Source organism: Micromys minutus (assembly GCF_963924665.1).
Source record: "Micromys minutus genome assembly, chromosome: 8".
In the NCBI taxonomy this organism is placed as follows: Eukaryota; Metazoa; Chordata; class Mammalia; order Rodentia; family Muridae; genus Micromys; species Micromys minutus.
This window is the reverse complement of record NC_137977.1, coordinates 58472653-58490236: the sequence shown is the minus strand read 5'-3', so window position 1 is coordinate 58490236 and position 17584 is coordinate 58472653. Positions and strand designations below refer to the sequence as shown.

The window sequence follows — 17584 nt, the reverse complement described above, 5'->3', positions numbered from 1 at the left end:
CAGTGGTGCCCAGGAAACAGAGAACAGGGATGGTCTCTAGAAAGAGCTACTTCTGCTCCAAGCCAAAACCAAGAATACTGACCACAGATCTTCCCGGTTTGGCTGGTATCAGCCAGGTAAGCCCTATGTAACACAAGTCCGAAGTCTCCCAAAACAGCACTAACCCTCTAAGGTCCAAGTATTCAAATACATGAGTCCCTGAGGGTCATTTCATGTTCAACTGAACTATACATTTAGCAAAGCCAACCCCAGAAACAGCAGCATCCTGCAATGGCCACACAGCAAAATTATTGATGGAGTAGATATTAGACCCCGAGTCCCACAGTTCTGAGCCTCCTGCTGCCCACTGACCCCTGGTATCCTCTCTAATCAGCTGGGGCTGCTCTGGAGTGTCCCCATATACAATGGTCCAGGGAAACAACATACCATGTGACATTTGCCTCCCCAGGGGCTCACGAGCTGGAGCAGATGCAGCTCATCCTAGAGACCATCCCTGTGGTCCGGGAGGAAGACAAGGAGGAGCTGCTCAGGGTGATGCCGTCCTTCGTCAGCAGCACCTGGGAGGTGAAGAGGCCACTTCGGAAGCTGCTCCCGGATGTCAACAGTGAAGGTACCCGTGCTTAAACTGGGGCTTCATCCCAAGAGACTGGGCTCTGGCTTTAATGTCAGCTAGGGACAAGGACAGATGGGTCTCCATCCAAAGAACAGAATGATGTCTAAGATTCAGATATCAAGTACCCCTGGTTCTTCTGGCTACAAGCTCAATATAGTTTCACGATTTTAAGAACTTAGGTGTTTAGATTCGGGGACTGGGAGTTCACAGCCAGTGAGGAGTATATAAATAGTTTAAAGATTCAAAGATACCTGAAATCCAAAAGAAGATTCAGGTGGCAAACTATCTGGATAAGGGATAGTCAACCTGTGCTTTCAGAGGGCAGGTTTGGGCCATGTGGCAGCCCCTGAGGCAGTAGGTTGGTAGGGACACATTGGTCCTGTGAGCTCAAGCCTGTGGTGTAAAAGAATTGCTCTGTAATTTGTATTACTATGTCATCAGTAGGTCTTTTATATAGTGGGATACAACCTCAGCCAGTTTTAAGTGGGATCCAAGATCCCGGTGGCTTGAATAAGATTGATTGCTTACTGAAGAAAGACAAAGGTGCATTGTTCTGTTACATAATAATCTGATGGCAAACATACTGGGCCGATATGGTGGACTTGCTCTACAAGGTCACTGGGGCACTGGGCCACCCCTTCCAGTGCTGCTGGTTCAGCTGACTCAGCATGTGCCCTCCTTCCCCAGAGAAAGGTGAAGAAATGGAACCAGCGCCTTAGCTCCAGGAGCTCTGGATCTGGATTTTGTGGCCCATCTGGTTCCTCTCCACAAGCGGCCACACCCAGCAGCCCTCACAGATGCAGCTCTGAGAGGGGTAGACGCAGCCTCTAGGTTAAGTCAGCAACTAACAAAACACAAAGCTCCTCACCGTGGCCATTCAACATTTTTTGATCCTCTGAAGCTGGGAAGTGAAGTAGGGACAAGAATTCAAAGGGACATAGGTGTGGTCAAGCAGAAGCAAGAAGGTTCCAGGGTCTGTATGGGCTTCCTCAGCCCAACGTCTATATCTGTACTTGACCCCAGAGCTGACCAAGTCCTCCTTCCAGACTGGCTGGCTTCACCTCCCACTGTGCAGCTTCAGCTAGTGTTCCCCAGTCTGCCTCTTGGCTTAAAAAATAACCCCAGAAACCACCTACCTGTCTTGTGGTAACAAACATCAGAAAAAAAGAGTTCAAGGTGGCCTTCAGCTTCATCTACTTTAACTGTATATTCGAGGTGTCCAAGCCAAGAGAAGCCAAAGAATCTGCCTGGTTGTACCCTTAAAGGGTACAAGAGACTCCAGGTGACATCTCTCAGCAGCTTCAGTGACCATCATGTGACAGGCGAAAGACACAAGGAAGCAGGACCTGATACCCAGTAGGTGTGTCTAGTTTGGTAGAGTCACAAGCAAATATATCCAAAGGAAAAAAATCTGGTTTAAAAAAAAAAAAAAAACAAAAAAAAAAAACAGAACAGATAGAAGGGGTGCTGTGGACAAAGCAGGGTGAGTCCTACCCATTTGCCAGGGGGAATCTTTCCTGCATGCCTGAGGCTCTAAAAACCTGGGTCAGCTACAGTGGGCCAGAGAGTGGTGACATAATTATACAGAAGCTCATTATGCAAGAAATGTCTTCAGCTATTTAAAGTTGGATGGCTCTGCCAGGACCAGGCCCTCAGATCTGTTTTCTGAAGACAGTGTGCGAGGCCACCCTGGGCAAGCACATTCAGCAGAAGCCAAGCGGACTTCAGAGACTCCTATAGGAGTGTGGGTCTGTGGTTGGGTGTGAAGCAGGGTACATAGATTAGTCTAGAATGGCCACAGTCACAAGCCACCCTCACCACCCTCAATGCAGGAGAGCCTTGAAGAAGCAAACCAATGGGGTGCTACGAAAAGGGGTTGGGGTGGGGTGCTCAAAACCACTATCTAAAAACAAAGGTCAATCATAGGACAGAGGGGCCATGCTGGCTCAGGGGACCAATGACAGCAGAGATAAGTCTGGGGGTAAAGTATGAGGGGGCAGATCTAGGATTGATAGAGGAGAGACTTTTCTATCTTGCGCACTGGTTGGAGACTGGGCTGTCAGCGGGAGGAATGAGAACAATCTTACCCCTGACAGGAGAGCAGCCTGGGTTGGTACTTTCCCCTCCCAACTTCACTGGTCTTTCTTCATAAAGATAGCAATAGAGCATAAAGGTTTTTCCTAAAGGCCCTGGGTAGCATGAGAAGAGAGCCCAGAGAGGAAATATTTGTCAGCCTGCAGCTGTACCCTGTCCGATCTGTGCCGTCCTGAGCCATTTGAGATGCACCTTTTTCCAGGTCTGCAGCCAGAGACTCACTGAGCATGGGGGGGGGGGGGCTCAGTCTCTGCTGCTTAAACTGATTTTGCAGCCCAGGGTCATACAAGACCATTGTATCCTCTTGAGAAGCCGATAACCTTCTGAAGTCATTGATTTTACATTGTTGGTAATGTTTCCTGCAAAGAGATCCAGGGCTGTTATGAGGGGCCAGTTGAAGTTCAGTTTGAAGAGCTGTAAGAATAGGTAACCCAGGCTTGGAGCTCGTATGTGGATTAGAACATGAGTAACCATGGCTCAAATGGAGCCAGTAAAATTATGGGGTGAGAAGCTCTACAGATCTCTAAGCCAGGCCTTGAGATAATCCTGGGCGTAGCCCTGCTCAGGGGGATGCATAGTAGCTACTGGGTTCAGCTTGCTGTACAACCACCATACGCCAGGTAACTATCAGCTGCTGAGGGCTTAATAGACTGTCATACAGGTTGACAAATGTCCACTGTTGTGACAAGGCTCCTGGCCTTTCCTAGATGGCTGCCACCCAGAGTCCCCTGCATCTAGTCACTGGTTGGTGGCTGCCAAGCACAGCAGGGCACCACTAACTGAGTGCTCAGCGTTTCTGAGTATTGATTAAGTCACTTTGTGAAGATTCCAGGGGGGACATATTGTAGAAAGAACTCTGTCCTCAGACCGGAGGGGTGGCATGGGCATCCCCTGTCCCTCCTTCTCCCTCCACACACCTCTGCATTCATCTTTCCTATCAGGGCTTTCTCCCATGGGCTCTTACCCCTCCTCCAGAGGTTCTCAACCCAGTCAAGAAGAATATGTTTACATACTGAACCCCACTCCTGTGAGTTGTCCCTGATGTCACCAGGAGGATCCCGGTAGAACTGAACATGTGTTTCAAGAATCACCCCCTACCTGTCACCAAGCTGAGTTTAGAGCAGACTGGTGTAAGGCAGTTTGTGGCCTCAAGCTCCTCTGCCCAGCAGCAAGACCCTCAGCAAGTCACCTTACCTATCGGCAGCCCTGTTTAGTTCAATTGCAAAAATCAAGAAACGGCTTCTTGCAAACGCAAAGTCACAGGGACCAGGGACTGTCACCACACTGAGAACCCTTCTCAGCATGAGAGCAACAGCACATGACCTCCATGGCCTTTGTTGCTCCCTACAGCCATTGACTTTCTGGAGAAGATCCTGACCTTTAACCCCATGGACCGCTTAACAGCCGAGATGGGGCTACAGCATCCTTACATGAGCCCGTACTCGTGCCCCGAGGATGAGCCCACCTCACAACACCCCTTCCGCATTGAAGACGAGATCGATGACATCGTACTGATGGCCGCCAGTCAGAGCCAGCTCTCCAACTGGGACAGGTGTGTGTCTAGGGCTGGTGTCCGGAGCCATGATCCCTCTGTTCTCTCATTTTCCTTTGCCCATTGAGCATCCGTGACCTTCCATGACCTCTGTTTCTTATTTTGGGTCTTGCACTGGGCACGTTTCCCAGATGAGTTCCCTCCCTTTCTCCTGTCCCCGTTAACTAGCGTCCCGTTAACTAGCCAGCTAGACGAGTCAGGGACTTCCATTCTGCAGAACAATGCCCCCAGATTTCCTTGATACCCCAAGACCAATGGACACTGGGGCACACCCGGGCAAGTGTTAGCGAGAGCCTGCTACAGTATTTCGTGAGCAGGCTGGAATTTTTTTTTTCCTAGAGGATGCTAGGCAACCAGTCTGCCACTGAACATTTTCAGTCATGATTTTGCCCTTGGAAGGCCATCTATGACAACGCAAAGCAAGAAGACAGCACCCAATCCCCTGTCGTGAAACATTTCTCATTTTACACATCATTCACACCTCCTGTGGGTGTCCTTGAAGGAGGCTGTGTCGTTTAATCATTGTCCGGGGGAAAGTTACAGCACAGAGAGTTTAAAACGTCAGCATCATGTTACATAGCGAAACCATGTAGGGCCAACCCCAAACCTTATCCACGTCCCACACTAAGGGCTTCACTTGGCTTCAGGACCTCTGACAAGTGTCAGTGTTGGAGAAACATAGGTTTTAAACCAAGGGCGCAGGAATAGTACTGTTCTCATAGGTCCTCTCCTGTCCTGGCTTTCTCAGATCAGGCACTGGGTCACCGCCATCTGCTGATGTCTGGAGGCAGCACCAGTACCTTTAGAAAGAAAGGTGGAGGGGGTGCTTAACTGCCACATCAGCTCCAAGGGGGAACCCCGCTGCCATGGGACTGTGACAGCTTGTTACATAAGTGGCAGATAGGCAATTTCTCTTTAGTCATTTGACAAATGATCGGTTTCAAGATTGAGGGGGTGCAAAGAGGGGGCAGGGCACCGTTATTTGGGGCAGGCTTGCTAGCTTCTTGTTGTCAGCGAATGGAGATTAAGGGGCTCCTCTGCCAACCTCATGCTGAGGCTGCCTGAGACTAGTTCTTAGACTTGTGCCCGCCCCCCTTCCATGCCACAGAATTCAGGGCTCACAGCGTTGGACTGGAACCAGGGACAGGGTGCCTGAGGTCACTGCTAGTTAGTTCAGGGTAGGACCCGAAGCTCCTGGGCATCCCCATCACACCTGCACAAAGGTGATAAAGTCCAAGTCCCAGCTGCAGTGACAGTCACCACTGTGGCATGCTAATTTTCTCATCTTTAAGCCTGCGGTGGCCAAACTAAGTCCTCTCAGAATTGCTACAAAGGTAATATATGCCCTGCACTTGGGGTGTAACAGACAGATGTTGGTGCATCCATCCCAGCTCTTCTTCCTAGAAACCCCCGAAATTTCAAGGGCTTCAGGGGAAAGGACAGTGCTGAACTCTGAGAACAATGCCTGCATTAACAGTGTCCCTGGGAGGTAGGCAGCCCAAGCCTTTCCCATACCTCTCCAGCTAGAGTAACCCCCATAGTCTATGGGCTGTAGCTGCCTGGCCTTGGCTGGTCTATTTGTCCTGTGTGAGCACCAGCCCTCTGGCTCAGCTGGCCAGGAGCTGCCACCTTGTCTGTGCTCTCGACCTCGGTAGCTGGCATAAGAAAGGGACTCAGCCGGAGCTGACAGCCAGCCACCTGCCTGCCCATCTGCCCTCCATTTGCTCTTGGCTATCTGATTTCAGTCTCCTTGGCTACAGGGCAGTCAGTAGAGAGCAGAACTCCAAGGATCGCTGGCCTCCCTTGGTGGTGTCTGTGATCTTTCTGCAGGCCCTATCTGCTCTGCTTGAAGGCAGGGTGCTAGGAGACACCTATCCAGACCCATCATGGCAGAGGTTGCCAGCCTTGGTGCCATCTTAGAATCCCTGGGAGAAGTTTCAGAACCAACAGACAGGGCCCTCTAGACCCACTGAACCAGAACATTGGTAGTGGGCAGCAGGGGACACCTGGTACTTATTTTTAATCCTCCTATGTGATTTCAAACCTGAGGCAGGATTAGCACCTGGTCTTACCACTCCAAGTACAGTCCAAGGATCATCAGTTGCAACAGGGAGCCTGCTAGAAATGCAGAATCCCAGGCCCCATGCAGAGCTGCAGGGTCCAGATCCCCAGTTTAGCAAGACCTCGTGTTATTACATGAGTTACATAGGTGAACCAATTAGAAAGCTTCATAAGGAAGACCATCTTGTTTTGTTCACAAAGCGGTCATGTAATGCCTGCACGCAGTGGGTGTCCGGGAAAGTGGTTGACTGACTACTAAAGACTACGAAGACTAAATCCGCAGATCAGAGCCCCTAGCTGGACCCCTGAAGCTCACTTCCACCTGCGCCATCACACTCCGACCAGGAGGGATGAGAGTACCTGCCCTTTAGGGACTAGGAGGAACAATGAGCAGATTTTAAGTGGAGGACAGGGATTAGGCGATTTGGCTCCCCATTCATCCTGGGTGTGCTTAACGTCTCGTCTCGTGCCTTCTTTTGCACACTTGCAGATATCCTGTGAGCCTGTCGTCAGATCTGGAATGGCGGTCTGATCGGTGCCAGGCCTCGAGCGAAGTGCAGCGCGACCCACGCGCCGGCTCTACACCGCTGGCAGAGGATGTTCAGGTGGACCCACGCAAGGACTCACAGAGCAGCTCCGAGCGCTTCCTGGAGCAGTCACACTCGTCCATGGAGCGCGCCTTTGAGGCCGACTATGGACGGTCCTGTGACTACAAAGTGGGATCTCCATCCTACCTGGACAAGCTGCTGTGGCGCGACAACAAGCCGCACCACTACTCAGAACCCAAGCTTATTCTGGACCTGTCGCACTGGAAGCAGACGGCCAGCGCACCCCCTAGGGCTGCGGTAGCAGCGGACCCAGTGTCACATGAGGATGAGCCAGCAAGCCTCTTTTTGGAGATTGCGCAGTGGGTCAAGAGTACACAAAGTGGCCCTGAACGTGCCAGTCCTCCCCCTGATGCCCCAGAGACCCGTCTCTCTGCCTCACCCCCGGGACACCCAACACCCATTGATGGGGGTGCCAGTCCCCAGTTCGACTTAGATGTGTTCATCTCACGGGCCCTAAAGCTCTGCACCAAACCTGAGGACCTACCGGAAAACAAACTAGGCGACCTGAATGGTGCGTGCATCTCCGAGCACCCTAGTGACCTCGTGCAGACTGAGGCCTTCTCCAAAGAACGGTGGTGAACACAGAAGGGGTGCGGGAGAACTCCCGGAGCAAGACCCCCACCCAGAAAGCTGGACCACTTCCTTGTTTCCCTAGCACTCCTTCAGCCCCTCTCTGCTGCATTGGGGTTAGCAGAACACACGCGGATCCGGGGAGCAAGAGGAATGTCCATTTCTTAAACTGCCTTAATAACTAGCCTTTAACCTCTGAGAGCGGGTTTGAGCAGATCCTGGCTGGGAGCTATTAGTTTCCCAGCGAAGGGAAGGCCTGTTGAGAGCGTGCAAGGGAAGAAAGGGATCTTGGGCAGCAGTCTACAGCCCTACGGAGGTTGAGGGGTCAGAAACAGCTCACAGACATAGTTTCCAAGCCATGTGACCCACCTAGTCTCAAATGGACATTTGGGCCCAGAGAACCATTAGGACCACAGCCTAATGATGTCAGGGTAGAGCCTGTGTCCCAAGCTCCTAACCCTAGACCAGTGTCTGACCACAGTATAATGTCTTCCTCTGCTGGGGTCACTCTGTCTATTTAGTCAGAAAACTCTGTCCCAAGTGCTTCTCTCTTTCCCTTACCATCTGTCCCATCCGTCCCTTTAATTTAGAACAGTGGTTCCTGTTTTCTGAAACTGGAAACAGAACCAGTCTCTTCCTCCTAGTCACCAGGCATATTTCTATGACTCCCCAAGTGCTTAAATGTCCTCACCTGCCACCTCCCTGTGTTTACCCAACCCAGCTCAGTCTGAAGTTACTGCTTCACAGCGGAGCAGTTTGGGGCTGCGGGTAAATGTAGTCATTCGCCAGGCCTGCACCTCCAGCCTCCTCCTGCATGCCCTATGCACTTTCCTGACTCAACACAGCCATCATTCCCCAATGGATATAATATGTGGATGAGTTTGAAGACAGCAAGAATCCCTCTAGTCCAACCCCCAGCATCCCACCCACCCTACCCACATACACTCAGCTCCTCTCTAAGCCTATTTCAGGACCAACTGTTCTTGGCACAGATTGCTCATTTGTAGGAAAAGCAATAAGGTGCTTTCCATAAAGAAATAAATGAGTTAGAAGGGAAGATTCCACAGAAGACCCATTATTCCCTCATTAACGTCGTCCGTGATCACAAGCATCATAGTAATCGTAGCCAGGAGTAGACCCTGAAGAAATGGCATGAGGACTAGCAACCTTGGGGCAAGAAACCCAGAAAGATAAACTAGGAGTTTTTAAAAGGGTCCTAACCTCAAGCGCCCTAAAGAGTCAGCTATCAAGACGAGAACTCAAGACAAAGAAAAGGATTCAAAGTCATCACGCACTGGTACCTTAGGTTAAGACAAACTTGGAACCAGTTCCAAGCCCTCTGCAGAATAAAAGCATGGGGCAGGGGATTGGGGGGGATACCAACGGTCCCGGGTGTGTTCCTGAACACTCTGCCACTGGTATCTAACCTTCCCGCCCCATCGCCGACATCCCAAAGATACCCACAAGAGGTCTCACTGGCCTGTTGAGAGATCTTCTTGGGCTGCATTCATTTTCATGTTGCAACGCCTTAAATCTCGCTAACTATGATTTATATATTGAAACCTACAATGCATCAGAAACATATATTTTAAAACAAATTAATCATGCTGACCGGTTTTTAAGTGGAAAATATGTAAACATAAAGTGTTTAGGTTTTATTCTTTTTTTTTCTTTTCTTTTCTTTCCTTGAAGAAGATGCAATGCACACCGCTCCTTATGTGCCATTTGTCCTCAGAGGGAAGCCTTACTTTTTTGAGTAAAGGGACAATGCTGCTGACTGACCGCGAGTTCACAGAGAATTGTTATAATTATTCATGTTCTTAGAAGAATCTGTTAAATATTATTAAACTTGATCAGGATGAGCCAAATAAAGTTTTATTGGAACATGGATCCCCATCAGGAATTGTCACATTGATTGGCATCTTTTACCAAGGTTGAGTCACGTGAGCCTTACTGGGGGGTTCTACAAGGAGAGAATCTACATTGTATGATCAGAATTGGCTGCTGAGGCCTGGTGTCCACCTTGTAGATTTCTACAATCTTGGTGTCAACGACACACCTTTGATCAGGGCTGGTCCTATTGTCATAGAAGGTTTTGACATCATGAAATTGCAGAGAACGAACCTGTCCCAAAGAGCTACCTGAACCCTGTCCCTCACAGGAACCTGAGGTTGTTTCCATGTGAAGCTAACTGTCTGTGATGAGAATGATGATGCCTCAGCTCCATCTGCTACTCAACAAATATAGAGTTTCACATGTTTGTTTCTGTTTGATGTCTTGGGGAGGCCTTTTGGTTAGAGCACGCTACTATTGAAATGTGCCTACGCCAAGATGAGAGGCTTGTGAGCCATTTATCAGACTCTCGCCAAACCATCTGCCACGTGTGCCTCTTTACCCAGTTAATAGTCAACTGCAGTCTGAAGATAGAAACGGGAGGAAACCAGAAATAGACAATGCACTGGTTTTACCTTTCCCGGAATTCTAAAGTACAGTGAAGGTTCACACCATCCCACTGTGCCCCTACTGAGACCCAAATCATCCTTGTCAAGTAGATCCAGTTAACTGATGCCCTTGGTCACTTCCGCCACTGTCTTGGGGTTTTTATATGGGACCGGACAATATGCATAGTTCCAGGCAACCACAAGGAGTATCTCCCTACCTAGGTGATGTAGACAGAGCCCAAGGACAGAAACCTTGTTCAAGTTTTCTTATTAAAAAACTTCTATGTCCTGGTGTATTAAAATGTTTTTAGAATGTATTGGGGGGTATAAGACAGGGAAGGGGTGATGAGTTTCCTAAATAGAAACTAAGAAGAAGAAAAAGTCCCCAAAATGGTATATCACAATTACACCTAGCCTCATGCTGTTAAGATTAACACTTCCCTGAAAGCGCCCCTTCCTGGGGGTGGGGGGAGCTGTTTAACATGAGCCAGAAAACTAGCCTACAGGTCAAAGGGTTTCACTAAACCATGACTACATTCACGCATTCACATATTTCTGATTCTGTATTTAAACTTTTGATGTTTTGTTTGTCTTGGGGTGGCTTTTTTTGATTTAAAAATCTCCATTTGAGAAATAGCATTGAATTTATCTTGGTTACTAAGTGTTTGGGCTTTCTCAAGTTCAGTGCCCAAGGTAAATGCTCCCCCGTCCCCCACCGCATCAAAGCTGTCGTCTACTCTGCCATCTCTGAGCAGTTGCAACAGAGACTACATGGCCCAACCTGAGGCATTCAGTGTCTGACCCTGTACAGAAGTTTGCTGATCCCTAGCACAAAGTGCCACAGGGATTCGGCAACCTTCTAAGTCAGTGGTTCCCAACCTGTGGGTCGAAACCCCTTTGGTGGTTCAAGTGACCCTTTGGGGGGGGTGCCCAAGATCATTAAGAGCACAGGTATTTATATTACAGCTCATAACAGTAGCTAAGTTACGGTTGTGAGGAAGCAGCAAAAGTAATTTACTGTTTGGGTGTCACCACAACATGAGCAACTGAATTAAGGGGTTGCAGCATCAGGAAGGTTGGGAACCGCCATTATAAGTGCCCGATTTGCCAGCCACAGACATCCCCTGGTCAACACACCACCCGTCTTCCGGTCATGTTAGAGGCCACACTCCTTAGCTAAATCCCACTTTGTGTAACTTAGTATTTCCTAAGCGAGTCTGTTAGCAAATCCTATATAGCATCGATTTTTATCACCTCCAAGTTTCTCCTCCATCAAAACCAAACTTTTAGCTGCGGGTGGGGGGTGGCGTTAGAATAGGCAAATGTGAAGCCAACTTAAAAGCTGGGATTCTTTCAAACCAGTGGCGAGGGAGAAGGGTCACAGAGGCCCTCATAACTGGTTGTGTGTACCAAACATTTCCCCCACTCAAGACAAGTCTTGCCTGCCTCCCTTCACCATTTAACAAATACAGTAGTACATAGGAGGTGAGAATTGATAGACGAGGCTCTCAGCCCTCTGTTTGCAGACGGGAAAATTGAAACCTAGAACCTGCTAAGTACTTGCCTGAAGCCACGACTTAGGATGATGCAGAGCTGAAACTAGAATCTACGACGTCTTTTAAGGACCAAAGTCATAGCAGCAGCCCATCTGAGGTGCACTTGGTGGGATTATCACTGGAACAGCTCAAAGGTGAGGATCTGGGTCAGGAAAGGCCTCTGCTTCTAGCTGCCTAAAGTCCTGTGGGAAACTCTGCTAATTGAGGTCAAAGTCTACCACTGTCTGAATAGCCTTCTAGGCTCCATGCAATAATGGCGGACTCGATTGACAGGGTTTCCCCTTCTCTGACCTTGTCTGAGGAAGTCAACTCCCCACCCCCAAAACACACACACACACACACACACACACACACACACACACACATCTACCTGTAGAATGTCACGGAGCCTTAGTTAGGTTACAGGTTCAACCTCCTTTCAGCCAATAGGAACCCATTTAACTAGTGCCTGAGATTCCTGAAATGCTTCTTATGCAAATGAGGCATTTTGGTACCAGAAGCCTTCAGCCAATGACCTTTTCCCATCCTAGACATTCCTACCCAAAGGCCCCCAAATTATATACACAAGCCTTGAATCATCCAAAGTTGACCTGTCTCCCTGCAGCTGGTCCTGGTGTGTCTTATTCACCCTACATTCTCACAGGGCTTACAAACCCTACACCCTAACCCGTCTGTCATCTCTGCTCCCTTCACCAACTTGGGCACTCCAACTAATACTCCACAAGGGCAGGGAGAGCCACAGAGTTCCAGGACCTCTGGCTTTAGAAATAGCTGCTTCTGTGGACAATGTCTGCCTAACTCTGAGACTGATCTGTATAGAAGGGAAGGAGGAAGAAGTGCAGGGAGAGGGGAAGGGAGAGATACAGAGACACCAGGATACTAGCACAGACTGACTTCTCTCAGAAGCAACCAAGGTTTTGTGGAGAGGGTCTCAGGAAATACTGGCAGAATAATGGGAAAGCAAGAGCACAGAGAATGAAACCGATGCAGGTACAGTTCCTACCCCAGGCATCTATCTGCCGTCTCATCCTGCAGAGCTGCGGGGAATTCTAGGAGGCGGAGTCCTAGCTCAGTAGCAAAGAGGATAACGTCAGGACTCCATCTCCTCACCTTAGAGCATCTTCCCCAGTAATTCTGTCCTCTACTGCATCTAAACAGGTCCCACTGGCTGGTAAATAGCCACAAACAAGAGGACACACACTTAGGCAGGTGGAAACTACCATGGCACATGCAGAAAGGTGAGGGCCAAACTGCGATGGTGTCAACAGTTGAACTTGGCATGTGAAGTATGTGCAGGACCCAGGCAGAGAACTCCTAGTGCCGGCAATGAGCTCCCTAGGTCTCTCTCAAATCTCTTTTCTCCTTCCTATAAGAATAAAATCTTAGCTCAGGACAAGCAGCTGCAGCTGAACGTGAGAAGTAGAAGTAAGGAGCTGAGAAGATGGTTCAGCCCTGCTATGTTGGCATGAGGGCCTGGGCTCCAGCCCAGGCCCCAGCTAAAAGGTTGAAGACACTGTGTGTGTAATCCTCACAGGTGGGAGGTGGAGACAGGAAGATCCCCAGGGATCATTGGCTGGCCAATGGGTGAGCTCCAGAGTCACTGAGGGATCCTCACTTTAAAAACTAAGGTCTGAAGAGAGATCTAGGGAATCAATATCAACCTTGGACCACTATACATACACACATTCACATATAGGCACAGAATTCCATACAAATTACTCACCCACAGGAACTCAAAGGCACACCACATGTTATCATTCCTTCTAGGCTCCACCCCACTGTTACCTGACAACAGATAGGTATGCCTCACTCACTGTAAAAAAGGGGCTATTTGGGCTGCAGAGATGGCTCAGCTGTTAAGAGCATTGACTGTTCTTCCAGAGGTTCTGAGTTCAAATTCCAACAACCACATGGTGGCTCACAACCATCTGTAATGAGATCTGATGCCCTCTTCTGGTGTGTCTGAAGATAGCTACAGTACACTTATATATAATAAATAAGTCTTTTTTTTAAGGGGGCAAGCTGTTTGCCCCCTCCTTGCTCTTTCTCTTACTTTCCAACTCTCTTACCCTCTCTGTCCCTTCTCTTCCCATTTCCCTCCCCCCTCTCTCTTCCTATGTTCCTGTCTGATCTCTACCCTCTACTTACTCTCTCCTCTCCTTTCCCCCCACCCCCTCTCTGTCTCTCTGTCTCTCTCTCTCTCCTCCCTCCTCAACTCCTCTTCCCATGCCCTAAATAAACTCTATTAGGTACTATACCCATCTGTGTGGCTGGTATCTCAGAGGGAAGGGATGCCTCCGAGTGGGCCCACAGAGGCACTCCCACCTCACCACACCCTCTCACTCTACCAAACACATCCTGGTTCTTTCTTTTGTTTTTATAAAACACAACAACATACACATGAAGAAGTGTGAAGATGAAAGTAGAAAGTGTCCCTTTGGGCTACCCCAGGATGCTCTTCTTTTTCCTTTTTTTTTTTTTTTTTTTTTTTGTTTTTTGTTTTTTGTTTTTTGTTTATCTTTGTAGTTGCTGTTGCTGCTGCTGCTGCTTAAACAAGATCTTACTATGTAGCCCTGGTAGCCTGGAACTGACAGAGATATGCTTGCCTCTGCATCCAAATGCCATGCCGGCATTTCTTTGCTGATCTCCTAGGCTTATCAAGTCTTTCATCAGCATCCTGCCTGTAGTCTCTCAGGACTGGTGACTCAGGCTACCGATAGAAAGTGTTGGGTCATTGTGTCAGAGCCAGCCAGCAGGTCTGAGCTTGAATGAAATAGTTGTATATTCTGGCTGGACATCTGGGATATTGGTGGTAAGGCCTGGTTCCTACCTCACTAAATGACCTTAAGAACACTACAAAGATGGCTAAAATCCCTTCCAGGTCTTGAAGTTCAAGGTGCCCTTTGCACAGCCTTCTCTTCATCTTTGCACATTCTCAATTCTCCAACGTGTCAAAGTTCCCACATCTTGATGTCTCTTAGCATCCAGTGGCGCGGTAAAGTGGCACTTTTACTGTTCTGTGGTTTGAGCTCCATTGACATAGTTGTGGAGATTTCAATTGCCAGTGAGAATTTTATTATCATTGACCTAGGCTGAGTCTTCCAATCGGTCCTGGAGATGAAGATTCCTAGACTAGTGATTTATAAAGGAGAGTGCTCTAAGCAGATCGTGGATTTAGACACCAGATGAAGTTGGGAAAGAATGCATACACATGTGGCGTGGATCAATGACCAACTTCTACCTGACTCCATGGAGAACTCTGGGTCACAAACTATACCACAGTTGTGGGCCCCCCTTCAGGAAAAGTTGATGACGGCCTTTTGTGCCTCCCCATCAGCTCAATCGCACCAAGAACGCCTCTGGAGACAGTGGCAAGTCCTTTAGCAGCCCAGATCCCTGGCAGCTGGGGAGTTGGCACCATCTAACTTGCAGGGTACCCCACTAGGAACTTTGGGAATAAGAAACAGAGAAGAGCTGCCACCCAAAATTCTCCAGTGTGGATGGGTAAATATGGGAAATGAGCTCTCTGAGGTCCAAGTGAAAGACTTTTAGCGGTCCCCCATGGTGAGTCCTCAGAGGTCCAGTTCCAGCCCCCGTGTTATCAAGATTTTGTCACTGATATTCCTAGAAAATACCTTTGTTGCTGTCTCTCCCATAGCTAAGAGACTGTTAGGAGTCTCCAAGACCTCCTTCAGGTTTTAACAACTTAACGTATTCAGGAAAGCTGGACATTCATAGTTCTGATGTGGTACAGTGGGCAGATACAGATCTGAATTCACAAATCAAAAGGCACATCAATGACTAATAAATCAGCAACAAGCTTCCAGGTGTCACTCCCCTGTGGAGGAGATTAATAATGTCAGCAGCAATGTATTATGACTCGTGGTTATGTAGTATTTACCAAGGTATCTCGCTTGAGCCTTGGGACCCAAGATATTTATTAGCCCAAGATATTATAATCAGTCATATGATCGTGAAGTGCCACTGACCCTAGCTATTGGATCTCCTGATGCCTCCTCCCCTGAGCTCAAACCTGATGTCCAGACCTCAGAGGAACACAGAACTCCCATCAAGGGCCCAGACACTCTATATTCCAAGGGCTCAAAGATTATCTCAGGAGCCAGACCAAGATACTAGACTTTGGATACTAGACTTTGTTAGGAATGTGCAGGTTTTGAGCAACTAATTCCTGCTGAGTTACCCTTTACTGCAAAACAACAATGAGTATAGTTATGTCTCCTGCAGTTCCAAAGTTATGTGGGTTTTTTTTTGTTTTTTTTTTTTTTTTTAGTTTTTTTTTTTGTTTGTTTTTTGCCTTATATGAAAAATACAGCTAAGCAAAGGCAATATGTCGTTAAAGTATTGGTGGTCCTGTTTTACTCCATGTGCCTGCATACTTTTAAGCATATACTGCATTATTAAAAAGTAATGATACAATGCACACACGCTTAGACAAAGCCGTTCTGAGATTCCTTTATCTTATTAACTCGTGCACTGTTTATAAAAGCTGGGCCTGTTGATGAATTTAGCTACCCTGATGTTCATTCTGTTACCGTGGTTACTACCCTTGGATCATGATGGGTTACTTTGGGAAGCAATTGCTTCCAGCTACCCGAGAGATGTTCTGTAGCAGAACAGAAGGTTTCGAGGTTTGAGGGGATTCCTGCTGTAAATCTCTGTGTGTTGGCCATCTGAAGAAAAGGCAAGTAAGTGATGAGCATCAATAGTCGTTCATCTCTGAGTGATGTCTCCCAAACACATCAACAGTGCATCCCAGCTCTGACCCTCAGATATCAGGAGAGGTAGGTTGATGGTTCATTTGATGTGTCAATTTATCCGGGCCACAGCGTTGTAGAAATGACAGTGATTTGCAACATGTAAAGCTTTGCCCCGATGCATTGGTCAGGATTCCTCAGAGAAGAAACACAACCAATAATTATCTAGGGTGCTTTCGTTCATGCATGCATGTATTGTTCACATAAGCATGATGTGTATGTGGGAAGTCTGGGTGGGTGAGGAGGCTGGAGGTCAGAGGACACCATTTAGAGTTGGTTCTCTCCTCCCTTTCTATGAGCTCTGGGGACCTGATCCAGGTCACCGGCCTGCCTCTGCCTGCTGAGACATCTCGATTTATTTAATTTAAGGAATTATGGAGACTAGTACAGCTTAATGCACCTCCAAGGCGGTGTGCTGCAGGCTAGAGAGCAGGGCGCACTAATGTTGAAGTTTATGTGGGGAGGACCTCTGCTGGCCGGAGGAAGTCATTACTGTGCTCTGTATAAACCTTGACAAAGGGGCCCAACCACACTGTTGAAAGTAACCCAGTTGACCTAAAGCCCACTTGAAAATCACTTACCAAACTATGAATTCCATGCAAAAATACTCCTTCATCAACGTCCAAACGACATTAGTGAAGTATCTGAGCATCACCTTTCCATTTAAAGACAGAAATCAACTACAAAGACACTAAACATGTGGAGTATTTACCCAGTCTGAAACTGGTCCCTGTTGCCTGGAAATACACTGACTCCCATCATCCCCCCACAGAGAAGGATCCTGAGGTCAGCACAGTACTGTGCTGACTAGCGATGCTCATCCCTGCCACACCCAGCCCAGGAGCCAGCTTAGGGTTCACTCCTGACCAAACTGGTGAATTATGTCCTTTGCTTTGGGGTAAAAAAAAAAAAAAAAAAAAAAAAAAAGACCCCAGGTGAGAGGAGCACCTTCAGCCTGCTCAGACAAATGGGGTCTTTCTTTTTACCCCCAACAGTCTTGAACCTGTTGTTCTTTCTGGAAAAAGAACCCAGAAACCAGAACCAGGAGTCATGGAATACAAGTCACTTTCTATCCGTCTGTGAACAAGGGAGTTTTTTATCTCTCAACAAATGTTCCCCGACAGAGTAAGGAGGAGCCATGGCAGCCTTTAACATCCTTAAATTAAAAATACTGCCACAGAGCCAGGCATGGTGACTTTAATCCTAGCACATGGGAGGAAAAGGCAAGTGGGTCTCTGTGAGTTCAAGCCCAGTCTGGTCTACATAGTGAGTTCCAGACCAGCCAGAGCTGCGTGGAGAGACCTTGTGGCAAAA

General features: G+C 48.1%; 1 protein-coding gene across 2 annotated transcripts in view; it reads left to right on the top strand.

Annotated features, from left to right (window-relative positions):
- Positions 1–7965, top strand: part of MAPK4 (mitogen-activated protein kinase 4) — a gene marked incomplete at its 5' end in the record, with an annotated part of 49136 nt that extends 41171 nt beyond the window's left edge. The window contains 3 exons of one of the 2 annotated variants that reach the window (XM_080920159.1): positions 449–610; positions 4058–4259; positions 6811–7965. In XM_080920159.1, coding sequence (XP_080776285.1) covers positions 449–610; positions 4058–4259; positions 6811–7507 — 1061 coding nt within the window. In that variant the 3' untranslated portion in view covers positions 7508–7965. Of the gene's footprint in view, positions 1–448; positions 611–4057; positions 4264–6802 lie in introns of both variants that reach the window. The other variant, XM_080920158.1, reaches the window with a different exon arrangement.
- Between the last annotated feature and the right edge of the window lie 9619 nt (positions 7966–17584).